General features: G+C 45.0%; 1 protein-coding gene across 7 annotated transcripts in view; it reads right to left on the bottom strand.

Annotated features, from left to right (window-relative positions):
- LOC129699693 (transcriptional-regulating factor 1-like) overlaps nucleotides 1–14,118 on the bottom strand; it is a 239,712-nt gene that overhangs the window by 11,545 nt on the left and 214,049 nt on the right. For all 7 annotated transcript variants that reach the window (XM_055639687.1, XM_055639691.1, XM_055639689.1 and 4 more), the window contains one exon: nucleotides 4,713–4,826. In XM_055639687.1, the coding sequence (XP_055495662.1) occupies nucleotides 4,713–4,826 (114 nt within the window). The remainder of the gene's footprint in view (nucleotides 1–4,712; nucleotides 4,827–14,118) is intronic.

Below are 14,118 nucleotides of genomic sequence, written 5' to 3'. Positions count from 1 at the left end.
AGACCGGTAAATAAGGCAGTGTGGCGGTCCCTGGATATTAGGCCACTTCTTGGGTCACCCCCCCTCGGCTCATGAGGGACAGGGAAGGGAGTCTGTCCACGGGGTTTCCCGGTTTCTGCTCGGGGGTTTTATCTGGTGTATTGTCATGGTTGATTAAAGGACTTCTGAACCTGCCTGCCGTCCAGCCTTTTCCCTACCTTGTCCAGGCCACTACATTGGTGATCCTGACGTTCATCACGCATGATGGACCAGAACCTCCACGCCGTCGCGCCGAAGCTCCCGACTTTGTGGATCGAAGAGCCTGATATCTGGTTCCAGCAGGCAGAGACACAGTTTGTTCTGTGGGGGGTGACGGTGGATGGAACTAAGTACTATTACGTTGTCGGCGCGCTTGACCAGGCGGCTGCGAGGCGAGTAAAACCTTATCTCAGCGCGCACCCCGGCAGCTAACAAATATGAGGGCCTCAAGACCCTGTTCATCAGGAGGTTTGGTCTTAGCGAGTCTGAGCGGGTAGCTCGGATTCTGCGTATGGACGGCCTAGGTGACCGCCGGCCATCGGCCCTTCTGGAGGACAAGCTCGCCCTTATGGGCGACCGCGAACCCTGTTTTTCACTTAAACATGCCTACCTCCAGCAGCTCCCGCCTGACATCCGCCTGCAGCTCGTCAGCAATCCCTTTATCGACACGCAGACGATGGCTGAGCGAGCTGACCAGCTGTGGATGTCCCGTCAGCGGGATCTGGAAGCGCTGGCCGTCCTTCCCGCGGCGTCGGGAAGCGCGGAGCAGGGAACAGGTCGAATCTGCTATTGACCGCCTCTCGGCTGCTCCCGGATGACCTCCGCGGCGAAATCCAGCCGCCAACGGGCATTCCAGCGCAGGCACGTCGTTCCAGCAAGGCCCGTCGGCAGTTCCCTACGACGCCAGCAGAGGTCGCTGGTGTTCAGCCCAGCCAACATCACCTATTCCACCAGATGCCAGCAGAGGGGGTTGGTGCTATTATCACCGTCGCTGGGGAACTGCAGCCAGGCAATGTCACACGCGCTGTGCGTTCCCGGGAAACGCAGGGGCCGGTAGTCAATGATTCCTTCGACGGCCGCCCATATTTATCACGTCTTCGCCTGGGATCGCAGAACCGGGGGTCGGTTCCTCGTGGACACCGGGGCGGAGGTGAGTGTGCTGCCTCCATCAATCACTGACATTCGTGCGGGCAAACGCGGTCCCCACCTCACCGCGGCGAACGGGTGCTCTATTCGTACTTACGGAGTTTGCACCTTGTCCCTCATCTTCAGCCACGACTGCTTTTCGTGGGAGTTTGTCATCGCCGACGTTTCCCATCCGCTGCTGGGCACTAATTTTCTTCGAGCGCATTCGCTCCTCGTGGATGTCAAGTGGCATCGCCTGGTGCACTCCATCACGCTGGAGCCGGTCGCCCTCCGTGTTGGTGAACCGGTTGCACGCCCGGTGGCCCCCTATCGTCCGTGGATGCGACTATCGCGCGCATCCTGGCGGATTTCCCAGACAACTTTGAACCCCAATTCCGCACCTCTGCTCCCAAGCACGTGGTGGAGACCACATTCCTACTACTGGCTCGCCCAGGCATGTTGTCCCGCGCCTATTGCACGGCAGTATCAGGCTTGCAGTTGGAGGACATTGTCTGTGGTCCTGGGGGCACAACACTGCTGTGCGATGTCTTCACTGGACTTCCGTGACCCATCGTCCCCATCGCCTGACGGCGGAGGGTGTTCGAGGTGCTCCACGGGCTTGCCCATCCCTCCACTCTCATAGCCTCCCGCTTCATGTGGCACGTGTGCACGCCGTTGCTGGAGTTCGCCATTCCTCAGCAGTGGTTCGACCACATTCACGTGGACATCGTGGGGCCGCTGCTGCCGTCCTGGGGCATGATCTACCTCTTCACCGTGGTGGACTGCTTCACGCGATGGCCTGAGGCCATTCTGCTGGCTGGCACCTCAATGGCCACTTGTGCTCGGGCCTTGGTGGCGCACTGGGTCGCCCGGTTCGGGGTGCCGCTGGACATAACGTCCGACCGGGGGCCTCAGTTCATGTCGGAGCTGTGGTCGACCATGGCTCGCCTGCACCACACTACGGCGTATCATCCGCAGGCGAACGGCCCGGTGGAGCGGTTTCACCGCCAACTCAAGGCTGCCCTTAAGGCACGGCTCACTGATCCGGACTGGGTAGACGCCCTGCAGTGGGTTTTGCTGGGGATCTGCACCGCACCCAAAGAGGACTTGGCCTCCTCCTCTGCCGAGGGTGTATGGGTCCCCGTTGACAGTGCCCGGGGAGTTTATTCCACCGGCACGGGGTCAGGACTGCCTGCAACATCTTGCCGCCGGTGCCCACGTCTCGTCATGCGTCCTTCTGTCCGCACGTTCCCTCTGCTCTGGAGGGCTGCCAGTTCATCTACCTGAGCAAGGATGCTCATCGGACACCCCTCCAGCAGCTGTACGAAGGTCCCTTCCACGTCCTTGAACATGGCTCGTTCACTTTCTTCCTGGACATGGGGGGTCGGCGTGAGACAGTTTTGGTTGCACGGCTGAAGCCGGCGCATGTTGGCATTGATCGGCCGGTGCCGGTCGCGCGACCCCACCCGCGATGGCGACCTCCGTTTAGGGTACCTCCTCCAGTGGCTACTCCGTCCCTTGCACCTGTTGGTTGGTTGCCGGTTCCTGGGGCGGGAATGGTCGCCGTGTGAACCCTCCTGTCTGTTTCGTGCCTCCAGTTCTTGGGGGGCGGTCGATGGATATTAGGCCACTCCTCGGGTCATCCCCCTCAGCTCATGAGGGTACAGGGACGGGGGTTTGCCCACGGGGTTTCCCGGTTTCTGCTGGGGGTTTTATCTGGTGTATTGTCATGCTTGATTAAAGGACTTCTGAACCTGCCTGGCGTCCAGCCTTTTCCTGACCTTGTCCAGGCCACTGCAGCATTACAGTAATCGTCTGCTTGATATGAAAGCATGTATGAGTTGTTTATAGTCATGTTGAGTTAAGAAAGGCCGTACTTTAGCAATATTTCGGAGGTGATAGAAAGCACATTTTGTTACCTTATTTATGTGAGATTTAAAATTAAGATCATTGTCAATTTTTACCCCCAGGCTTGCGACTTCTTGTTTGACATAGGCAGTCAAATTTCCCAGTTTACTGAGTGACATCTCTCTCTTGGGTTTTGATCCAAGTAGTAAAATATCTGTCTTGTCATCGATGAGTTTAAGAAAATTAGCATTCATCCAATTATTTAATGGAAAATTGGCAGGTGGTCAGAAAACTTAAGGCATTTACATCAGTGGGTTCGGCAGAGAGGTATAACTGAGTGTCATCGGCATTACAGAAAATTTACATAATGCTGTCTCATAACTCCTCCTAGCAGCAGCATATACAAGGACAAGTGTAACGGACCAAGGCAGCTACCTTGTGCTACTCCAAAGCATATATCTTAAATATTTAAATAGAATTAAAGAGCATCTTCATTACTTTGTTCCTAAGAAAACAAGTTAATATTAATCCATTTTCACTACAAGGTATCTCACACATTTGAAGAATCAGGGTCATCAGTGCGTTTGGAACAAAAGCTCAGCAGGACAGGACAGGACACTTCCAGGGAATGAGGAAAGAGAACCAAGAATTGTGACCAAGCTCCATATTTGCAAACATACAATCCTCTCAATTAGCATCAAATTGCAGAACACAATTTAATATGGAGACACAAGAAACTGGGATCTTGAGAAAAATGCAAGATTTGCTTTGGAACTCAGTGGATCAGGCAGCTTCTGATTGAAGAAAGGTCCAGATCCGAAACGTCACCTGTCCATTCCCTCCACAGATGCACCCTTATCCACTGAGTTCCTTCAGCACTTTGTGTTTTGCAGAATATTAATAACACCAATTTTAAACAGGTCTCTAATTAATCAATTGATAATAATAAATCAGGTACAATGCAAGGTTTAAGTGTGTCACAGGTAGACAAAATTGCTGGAGAACATCAGTGGGTGAGGCAGCATCTATGGAGCGAAGGAAAAGTATGTCACCATGTATTTTGATACAACATGCGACTACCTTTCTCCCCATTGATTCTATCCTGGTTGTAAGTGTCATTGATTATGCAATTTGTGGTTCTACAGGTCAGACTGGAATGCCCCTCCCTGTTCCTCACTCTCAGAAAATTCAACTATTTGTGCATATATAAATTCATTAAAAGTTCATTAAAAGATGCTGCACACTAAGATATCATTTGACCCATCATACCTAGATTGGGCTCTTTGGAAGAAATCAAATTAGCTCCAGACCCAAATTACTAATCGAAGGTAGACACAAAATGCTGGAGTAACTTAGCAGGACAGGCAGCATCTCTGGAGAGAAGGAATGGGCGATGTTTCGGATCGAGACCCTTCTTCAGACTGATGTCAGAGGAGTGGGCGGGACAAAGATAGAATGTAGTCGGAGACAGTAAGACTGGTGGGAGAACTCGGAAGGGGGAGAGAGGGAAAGCAAGGGCTATTTGACGTTCTGTCTCTCTCCATCCACTCCCACTGTTGAGCTTTCTATCATTGCCCTCTAAATCCTTTCTATCCATATATCTGCAAAATGTAGCTAATTAAAAAATGTCCAGTTTGAAAGAAAAGCAATGGTCAAATAAGTTTACAAGTCCTTTCAAATGTTTTATCGTTATCTTCCTCATGTTGATGATTTTGACTTACCATCACCTCCGCCTCCATTTCTGCAAGGCGTGTTCGGTGCTTTCGACCTAATCGCAAGACCTTTTTCCAAGTGTAGTAGTATTCCACACACTGTGCCACTGTCTTTGATTTTACCTGCAGTAAGGTGATAAAGTTATTGCTGTATAACAATGAGTCCTATTTATGAAAAGTCACTTAGACATTAACCTTTGCAATACAATTGTTTATTTATTTATTTTTTATAAAGTTACAAGTGCACACTGCCAAAAATACCACACACAAGCCGAAGTTGGAAGAGTAGAGAAGGGTGATTATCTGCTACAGACATCATATTCTACATCTGATTTCTGGAGGTCCATTCCTATGATCACTGTTGGTGGCTTCTTCAATACTGGAATCTACATTCTTTCCCTACATCATATTTGAACCTATACAGCTATTTTTGTTTTATTTGCATGATAAACAAACAATTTATATCTTTGAAAACATATGTAGTAATTGCTGTTGATAGACACAAAATGCTGGAGTAACTCATTAGGTCAGGTGGCATCTCTGAAGAAAAGGAATAGGTCGAGACCCTTCTTCAGATCTTTTCTCCAGAGATGCTGCCTGATCGCTGAATTACTCCAGCATTTTCTGTCTATCTTCGGTATAAACCAACATCTGCAGTTCTTTCCGATGCAGTAATTGTTGTTACCATTTTCTCTCCCACATTCACTGCAAACTCCCATTGCCGATTTAAATCAGATAAGTGATGGGTTTGCCACATACATATTCATACAAAATAAGCTGCATACATCTGCCAAGAATCGCTTTTCAATGCTCGGTCACATAGCCCTTTGTGCCTGCTTTGCCATTCAGTAAGATTATCGCTTATCTCCCACCTCAACATCACTTACCACATATCCCTCGATTGTTGTAACATCCAAAAATCTGTCAATCTATCTTGAATACTCATCTGTGCCTCTTGGGAGAAAATACCAAAGATTCACTACCCTTTATCTTTCTCCGTTCTGAATGACCAACAATTTATTTTGAGGCAGTGACTGTTGGATTCTTGACACCCACGCAAGGAAAGAATGAGATCATCTTTCATTTTGCTAAACCCAATATAGTTCAGGCCCAATCTACTTGATCTCTCCTCAAATCTTATTTCCTTTCGGTCTCTCTCCGTTCTAAGATAGTGGAGTTCCACAGTTGCAATCTGAAACAATGCAAGAACCATCCTAGATTTCATAACATGTTGGAAAATGACAACATGCATCATCATAAACACTTCTTCCAAAACCTTAGAATTCAGGTGATCAGGTGCTGTGCATGTGTTAGCTTTCAGACCTATTCATCAAGTATTATTTCTCTGTGCAGAATAATTTCTTTTATTTTTCCACTTTCTTTCGAACCATTGATCTCCATAATTTCCAGAGGATTTTGTGCTTCATCTGGAAATAATGGTCATTGTAATAATAAAGAGCTGGCCGCCGAGCAATCGGGAGAGAAGGGCCTTGATCAGGGAGGTGACCAAGAACCCGATGGTCACTCTGACAGAGCTCCAGAGTTACTCTGTGGAGATGGGAGAACCTTCCGGAAGGACAACTTTATATCTGCGGCACTCCACCAATCAGGACTTTATGGTAGAGTGGCCGAACGTTAGACACTCCTTAGTAAAAGGCACATGACAGACCGCTTGGAGTTTGCCAAAAGGGTTGTTTCCTCTGGTGCTCTGGTCTGATGAAACCAAGATTGAACTCTTTGGCCTGAATGCCAAGCGTCGGGTCTGGAGAAAACCAGGCACCGCTCATCACCTGGCCAATACCATACATAGGGTGAAGCATGGTGGTGGCAGCATCATGCTATGGGGATGTTTTTCAGCGGCAGGAATTGGGAGGCTAGTCAGTATCGAGGGAAAGATGAATGGAGCAAAGTAGAGAGAGAGATCCTTGATGAAAACCTGCTCCAGAACGTTCTGGACCTCAGACTGGGATGGAGGTTCACCTTCCAACAGGACAACGACCCTATGCACGCAGCCAAGACATTGCAGGAGTGGCTTTGTGACAAGTCTGTGAATTGAGTAGCCCAGCCAGAACCCCGACTTGAACCCGATCGAACATCTCTGGAAGGACCTGAAAATAGCGGTGCATCGACATCCAACCTGACAGAGCTTGAGAGGATCTGCAGAGAAGACTGGGAGAAATTACCCAAATACAGGTGTGCCAAGCTTGTAGCGTCATATCCAAGAAGACTTGAGGCTGTAATCATTGCCAAAGGTGCCTCAACAAAGTACTGAATAAAGGGTCTGAATACTTATGTTAATGTGATATTTCAGTTATTTATTTTTAATTTCTTTGCAAAAATTTTCTAAACACCTGTTTTTGCTTTTTTATAATGGGGTACAGTGTGTAGATTGATCCATTTAGAATAAGGCTGTAACATCTGTTATGACATCGGTTGGAAGCTGCATACCAAATCCAGTTGCGTTTATGTGCAATGACAATAAAATATATTATTATTAATATTATTATTATTATTATTTACGTGGCAAAATGTGGAAAAAGTGAAGAGGTCTGAATGTTTTCTGAATGCACTGTAATTTCTCCTGTTTCTATTTGTAATGGACTCTTGCTAATATTTTTCTTTCCCATATCTATTTGTGTTTATGGTTGTTGCAGGATTCTTCGAACAGTAAAGCCAGGGGACAGGCCTTTGGGCCCACAATGTCTGTGCCGAACATGATGCCAAGACCAACTCTTATTTCCCTGCACATGGTCCAAATCTCTTAATGCTCTGCATATCCATGAGCCTATCTAAAAGTCTTTTAAATCCCACTGTTGCATCCGACTCCACTACTACCCCCGGCAGCACGTTCCATGTGCTGTGTGTGAAAAACATGTCCCACACATCTTTCTTAAACCGTGCCCCCCACTCCTTAAAGCTATGCCCGCTAGTATTTGATATTTCCATTCTTTGACCATCTGCATCTAGGCCTTTAATAATTTTATATACTTATATCAGGTCTCCCCAGTACCTCCAATTTAGCAGCTTCCCACAAAGTCCATACTTATCCCCATTCAAAACAATTAAAATAATCATGGAGTTGTGATCACTATCCCCAAAATGCTCTCCCACTGAAACACCAGTCGCGTGGCCAGGCTTATTTCCCAACACCAGGTACAGTATGTTCCCTTCTCGGGAAGGACTATCCACATACTGTTTAAAAAAACTATTTTAGATATATCGAACAAAGACTCCATCTAAGCCTTTAACACCGAGCAAGTCAATATTAGGCAAGTGTTGCTTTAGCATCATTTGGTGATCTGTCTTGTATCTGTTCCTTTATCTTCCGCTTGGAGCCCATAGTACAATTCCATAGAATGCTTGCAACTTTTTTTATTTTTAGTCTCTACCCATTTCGCTTCAGCGGATAAACCTTCCAGTATGTCATTTAATATTTAAGAGGGAGTTAGATGTGGCCCTTGTGGCTAAAGGGATCAGGGGGTATGGAGAGAAGGCAGGTACAGGGTACTGAGTTCGATGATCAGCCATGATCATATTGAATGGCGGTGCAGGCTCGAAGGGCCTACTCCTGCACCTATTTTCTATGTTTCTATCTCATCCCTGAGTGCTGCCATGAGTCTGGCTAATTAATAGAATAACCACTCTACCATTTTCCCCTTCCTATCATGTCTTAACCCTATTGCCAATCTTATTCTTCTTGCAACCACCTTTCTGCAATGACTACAACATAATTGCTCCAAGCACTAATCCAAGTTCATCTGCTTTCCTCATAATACACCTTGCATTGAAATAAACAAAGTTCAGCACATGAGCATCATCATATTCCTTCACTTCTCCTTGCCTGTTCTTTCTTTGAGACTTACAGGTCCTCACCTTCCCATCACTGCTTTCAATTTCCGACCTACTAACCTGGTTTGCACCCCCCTCCCTCTCTAGTTTAAATCCTCTTGAGTAGCACCAGGTAAACTCTCTGCAAGGGTATTGGTCTCCTTCCAGTTTAGATGTAACTGTGCATTTTATCCAAGTCACCTCTGCCCCTCTTTTATCCTTGATGTGTTCTACCTTCTCTCTGATTACCTTGCTTTATATTCCCCCAGAAGTGATCCCAATGGTCTAAAAATCTGAATTCATGTTGCTATGCCAACTGACATTTAAACTCTCATTGCACTCAAACTTTGGTCATTGGACTACTGTTCATACCATTGAGAGTCCATAATTAAGGATGAGGTTTCCGAGTACTTAGAAACACATGATAAGATAGGCTGAAGTCCGCATGGTTTTGTGAAGGGAAATTCTTGCCTGACAATCTATTAATATTCTTTGAGAAAGTAAATAGATAGACAAAGGAGAGTCAGTGGATGTAAACTCTTACTTGAATTTTCAGAAGGCCCTTGCTAAGGTGCTGCACGTGAGGCTGCTGAACAAGATGAGAGCACATGGTATTAGATAGAAGATATTAGCATGGATGGAAAGTTGGCTGAATGGGAGAACGCAACGAGTGGAAATAAGGTGGGCATTTCTGGTTAGCTGGTTAGTGGTCCGCATGGGTCGGTGTTGTTTCCACTACTCCACGTTGTGTATCAATGATTTGGATGTTGGAATTGAAGGCTTTGTGACCATGTTTGCGGGTGATACGAAGATAGATGGAGGGGCAGGTAGCGCAGAGAAAGCAGAGACTCTGCAGAAGGACTTGGACAGTTTGGGAGAGTGGGCAAAGAAGTAGCAAGTGCAACATAGCTCAGCAAAGTGCGCGGTCATGCACTTTGGTAGTAGGTATAAAGACGTAGACTATTTTCCAAATTGGAAGAGGATTCAGAAATTAGAGGAGCAAAGGGACTTGGTAGTGCTGGTGTAAGATTCCCAAAATGTTAATTTGCAAGTTGAAACAACAGGGAGGAAAGCAAATGCAATGTTCGCATTCATTTTGAGAGAACCAGAATTTAAAAGCAGGGATGTAATGCTGAGGCTTTATAAGGAGCACACGGTTGCGTAGGGGTGGCACGATTGCGCAGCGGGAGAGTTGCTGCTTTATAGGGCCAGAGACCCGGGTTCGATCCTAACTATGGGTGCTGTCTGTATGGCGTTTATACGTTCTCCCCGTGGCCTTGTGAGTTTTCTCAAGGTGCTTCGGTTTCTTCCCACACTCCAACGACGTACAGGTTTGTAGGTTAATTGGCTTCGGTAAAATTGTAAATTGTCCCTAGGATAGTGTTAGTGTGTGGGGATCGCTGGTCGGCACATTCTAGGTGGGCTGAAAGGCCCGTTTCTGCAATGTACCTTCAACCTAAATAAAGTATTGGTCCAACCATATTTGAAGCATTGTGAGCAGTTTTGGGCCAGAGCATGTTTACGAGAGTGATCCCTGGGATGATTGGGTTTACATATGATGAGCGTCTGATGGCCCTGAGCTTATACTTGCTGGAGCTTAGAAGGATGAAGGGGAACCCTCATTGAAACTTACCTAATAATAAAAGGCCTGGATAGAGTGGATGTGGAGAGGATGTTTGCACTAGTGGCTTAAACAGCACCTTGAGAGTAGATTGTTTGCCAGTCCTTTCTTAGCAAAGTTAACCTAAAAGGGAAGGGGAAAATAAACTCTACTAACTTAACTGCAACATATTGACTAATTTGTATTTTAAGACTGAAATGACTTGTTTCACCATTTAAGAAATTTAAATTGTGTGTTAAAAAAAAAAAATTGAAAACAAATTTGAAGGTACTTGATGTAAGTCAACATGCACAAGTTCAATCCAAGAATGGAAATGAGGGGAAAAAAGTTTATTTTGGTAAATCATACTTGCAAACAAAATTCAGACCAAGCATCTGAGAAATATTAATCATCTCCATTCTGTACGAGTGTTTTCATACACTACTTCTGCTTGGCTCGAAGATCCAGCACACACTTTGCTCATATCCTTTATACTGATTTAAATCCAAAGCCTCCTGGACTCAATTTAATTTTTATGCCATTCACTCAACAGAGAACAAATCCTCACTTTCAGGGAAGAAAGCAACACGAAGTGAAAGGAAGTTAATGATATTTTTGGCACAACAAAATGGTAACACAGCCAGAAAAGGAAAACTGAGTGAAAGCTACTGAAATCATGAAGTCATTTGAATGTTTAAATGAGGTTGACTTCAAAAATTAAAATCTGGATGTTCACATTTACGCAACACACATAGAATAGGTACCATCAGAATGATCATCAATCTGAAAATTCTCCACATGTTCAGCCTGACCTGGAAGCAATTCCAGTATTTTCTATTTTTTGATTTTGTAACCGAATGTTTTGCTATCTCCTTGCGAAATCCAGTAGCTGACAAGTTATTAAATAGAAACATAGAAAATAGGTGCAGGAGTAGGCCATTCGGCCCTTCGAGCCAGAACTGCCATTCAATATGATCATGGCTGATCACCCCAAATCAGTATCCTGATCCTACTTTTCCCCCCATATCTCTTGATGCTTTGCCTGAGAACCTGATCACCAACCTGTGCTATTTTCAGTGCTTTCTCTGGCTAAATCAAGATATGAAAACCTATATGCATGTATACATTTAGTATGTAGGAAGGAACTGCAGATGCTGATTTACACCAAAGATAGACACAAAATGCTGGAGTAACAGGGACAGGCAGCATCTCTGGAAACATACATGCATACAGATATGTAACTCAAGGTCCTTTCAGTAACATGCTGAGTATTTCCAGCATTTTCTGTTTTAATATCACAAATGCATGCAGGAGTTTATTAACTTTGGATTCATTACTTAATCCTCCGTTCAGAATCCAAATCATGTATCAACAGTTAGTCAAACTATCCTTTTAAAAACAGACAGAAAATTCTAATATTTTGATGATAATCTGAAAATGTAAACTTATTTGTAAAGGGTGCAATTGATATGCATTTGAAATACATGAACTTCCAAAATGATTAAGATACTGAATATGGCATTAAAATGGATTACTCTCAGTCAGAGAGTGTGGAAATAGGCCCTTCAGCCCAACTTGCTCACACAGACCAACATGTCCCATCTATACTCGACCCACCTGCCTGCATTTAGCCAATATCCCTCTAAACCTGTCCAATGTATGTACCTGTCTAAATGTTTCTTAAACGTTGCAATAGCACCTGGCTCAACTACCTACTCTGGTACCTTGTTCCATACACCCAGCACTCTTTGTGTCTGAAGAACGGTCTCGAACCTAAACGTCACCCATTCCTTCTCTCCAGAGATGCTGCTTGACCCACTGAGTTACTCCAGCATTTTAAACCAGCATCTGCAGTTCTTCCCTGTGGCCTTTGTGTCTGTCTTCTCGGCCAGGGAGACACAATGAGAAGAATGGACTCCTTATGTTCCATAAATATCCCTAATTCTACACCAGCCAGTAAAATGATCAGAACTCATTACCACATTGAGTTGCCTGCACTTGTCACTGAGCTGCAATTAGTACGTTTATGCTGGAAGGCAGTAATAAGTGCTCCCCTAATTGTAAATGGTAAAGACCAGTGATTTATATTTAATTATTTTTCACATAGCTTACAGTGAACATATAAAGCACAAGATCCTAACAGGAAGTGGGCCACTGTGAGTACAGAGTGTAATTAAAGAACGTATTAGATGGAGGAAAAAAAAGGCTTTTAACTTTGTCAAAATGAACAGTAAACCTGAAGATGGGGCAATACTTCAAATTTCAGCTAAGGAGGACCAAGAAATTAATAAGGAATGGAAAAGTAGACACTGGCCCTAATGAGATGCAATGATGTCGAATTGGGGTGCGGTTGCAAAGAGAAGAAAATAAACACATATTTTAACAAGCACTGGACAGCTAGATCACCAAGCCCTGGTTTAGCCAGTTGTAAAACCCAATGAGGACATTCAGTGATTCTTAATGTGTTTGGTGAAAGAAACCTCCTGAACTCTCACTGATGGTAAAGGAATTGATATCTGCCATTATAATACAATCAGATAAATGTTAAAATGATGTCAACATGATGGGTTTTAGGGAGACTTTTTAAATGGTAAAGATGAAATGCTCACAGATGGATTTCAAAAATGTAGCTTCAATATAGCTGAATGCTTCAGCCTAAATAGCGCAAAAATGGAATGGGGTTCATATACCTGTCCAAATGTCTTTTAAATGTTGTTATATTACCTGCCTCAACTACGTCCTGATCCACACACCCACCACCCTCTGTGTGAAAACGTTGCCCCAGTGGGCGGCAGGCAGAGGTTTCCAGCAGCCTGTAATGGGGAAGACGCCGAGCTCACCCACTCACCCCCTGCGGCCGGACGCGCAAAGACCCGGTGGGCCGTGGACGGTAGGGAAAAAGCTGTCGGGCAGGTCCTGCTCATCCCACGAAGACCAGAGGCCAGGAGGATGGAGTTGACGATGGGTGAGGAGCAATGCAGGTAGGAGAGGGACCGCGGTCTGGTCTACCACGCCCTCAAGGTCAGCTGCAGGAGTTGCCTGCCCCCTGATCATAAAGGCGAGAAGAGGGACATTGGTCGATCCACACGTCCAATGCAGGTGATAGCTGGAGGCCCTGTAGCAACCTGGGGCTTGCCTGGATCGGGAGCCGCTCACAAGACCTAGAACGCATGCGGGGCTTTGAATATGGCACCAATACCTGGTGCCTCTTACATGCGGGCTCAGTGGACAATTTCTATATACTTCGCTAATCGAGGATTGTGCTTAGGTATGGCAATACTCTACTCAACTGTATGTAAGAAAATAATTTCACTGTGCATGTGACAATAAAGAACCATTGGAATTGGTTCGAATGGCAGAATACAGTGATCAGCATTAAAATACACGGAAAGCGGAGGAAAATTGAAAAGATGGAGTGAAGCGAGTTGCAGAGGTGAGATGGATTTATTCGTTTCGTTGCTGCATAAAATTAAGGTTGGAACTCAGAAATCGGTCAAGCATTCTCATACTTCGATTGAGCTGGAGAAAGTAAAGTTGATTGAAAGGGCTAAAAAAATGTTGGAATGTGTTCTCAAAGGTCACTTGATCTTATGACTTATCTGCGAAAGAGCAGGTCACACATTGGAATAAAAAGGTCAAACTGGGTGTAACCTATTCTGATCCGAGGATAAAAATCACTAAAAATTAAAAACATGAAAGCAGTGACTTTGAACTATGAATACAATATCATTGTCAAATGGATGCTGATTGCATGAGAGTCAGATAAATGTTATATGTCAAACTTGTGTTATTTCAAATGTTAACTGCATATGTATTCTGGCATGTCACTTAGGCAAGGAATACAGTGCCCTCCATAATGTTTGGACAAAAACCCATCATTTATTTATTTACCTCTGTACTTCACAATTTGAGATTTGTAATAGAAAATATCACAATGTGGTTAAAGTGCACATTGTCAGATTTTAATAAAGGCCATTTTAATACATT

Source organism: Leucoraja erinacea, chromosome 8, assembly GCF_028641065.1.
Source record: "Leucoraja erinacea ecotype New England chromosome 8, Leri_hhj_1, whole genome shotgun sequence".
NCBI lineage: Eukaryota > Metazoa > Chordata > Chondrichthyes > Rajiformes > Rajidae > Leucoraja > Leucoraja erinaceus.
This window is presented reverse-complemented; position numbering and strand designations above follow the sequence as displayed.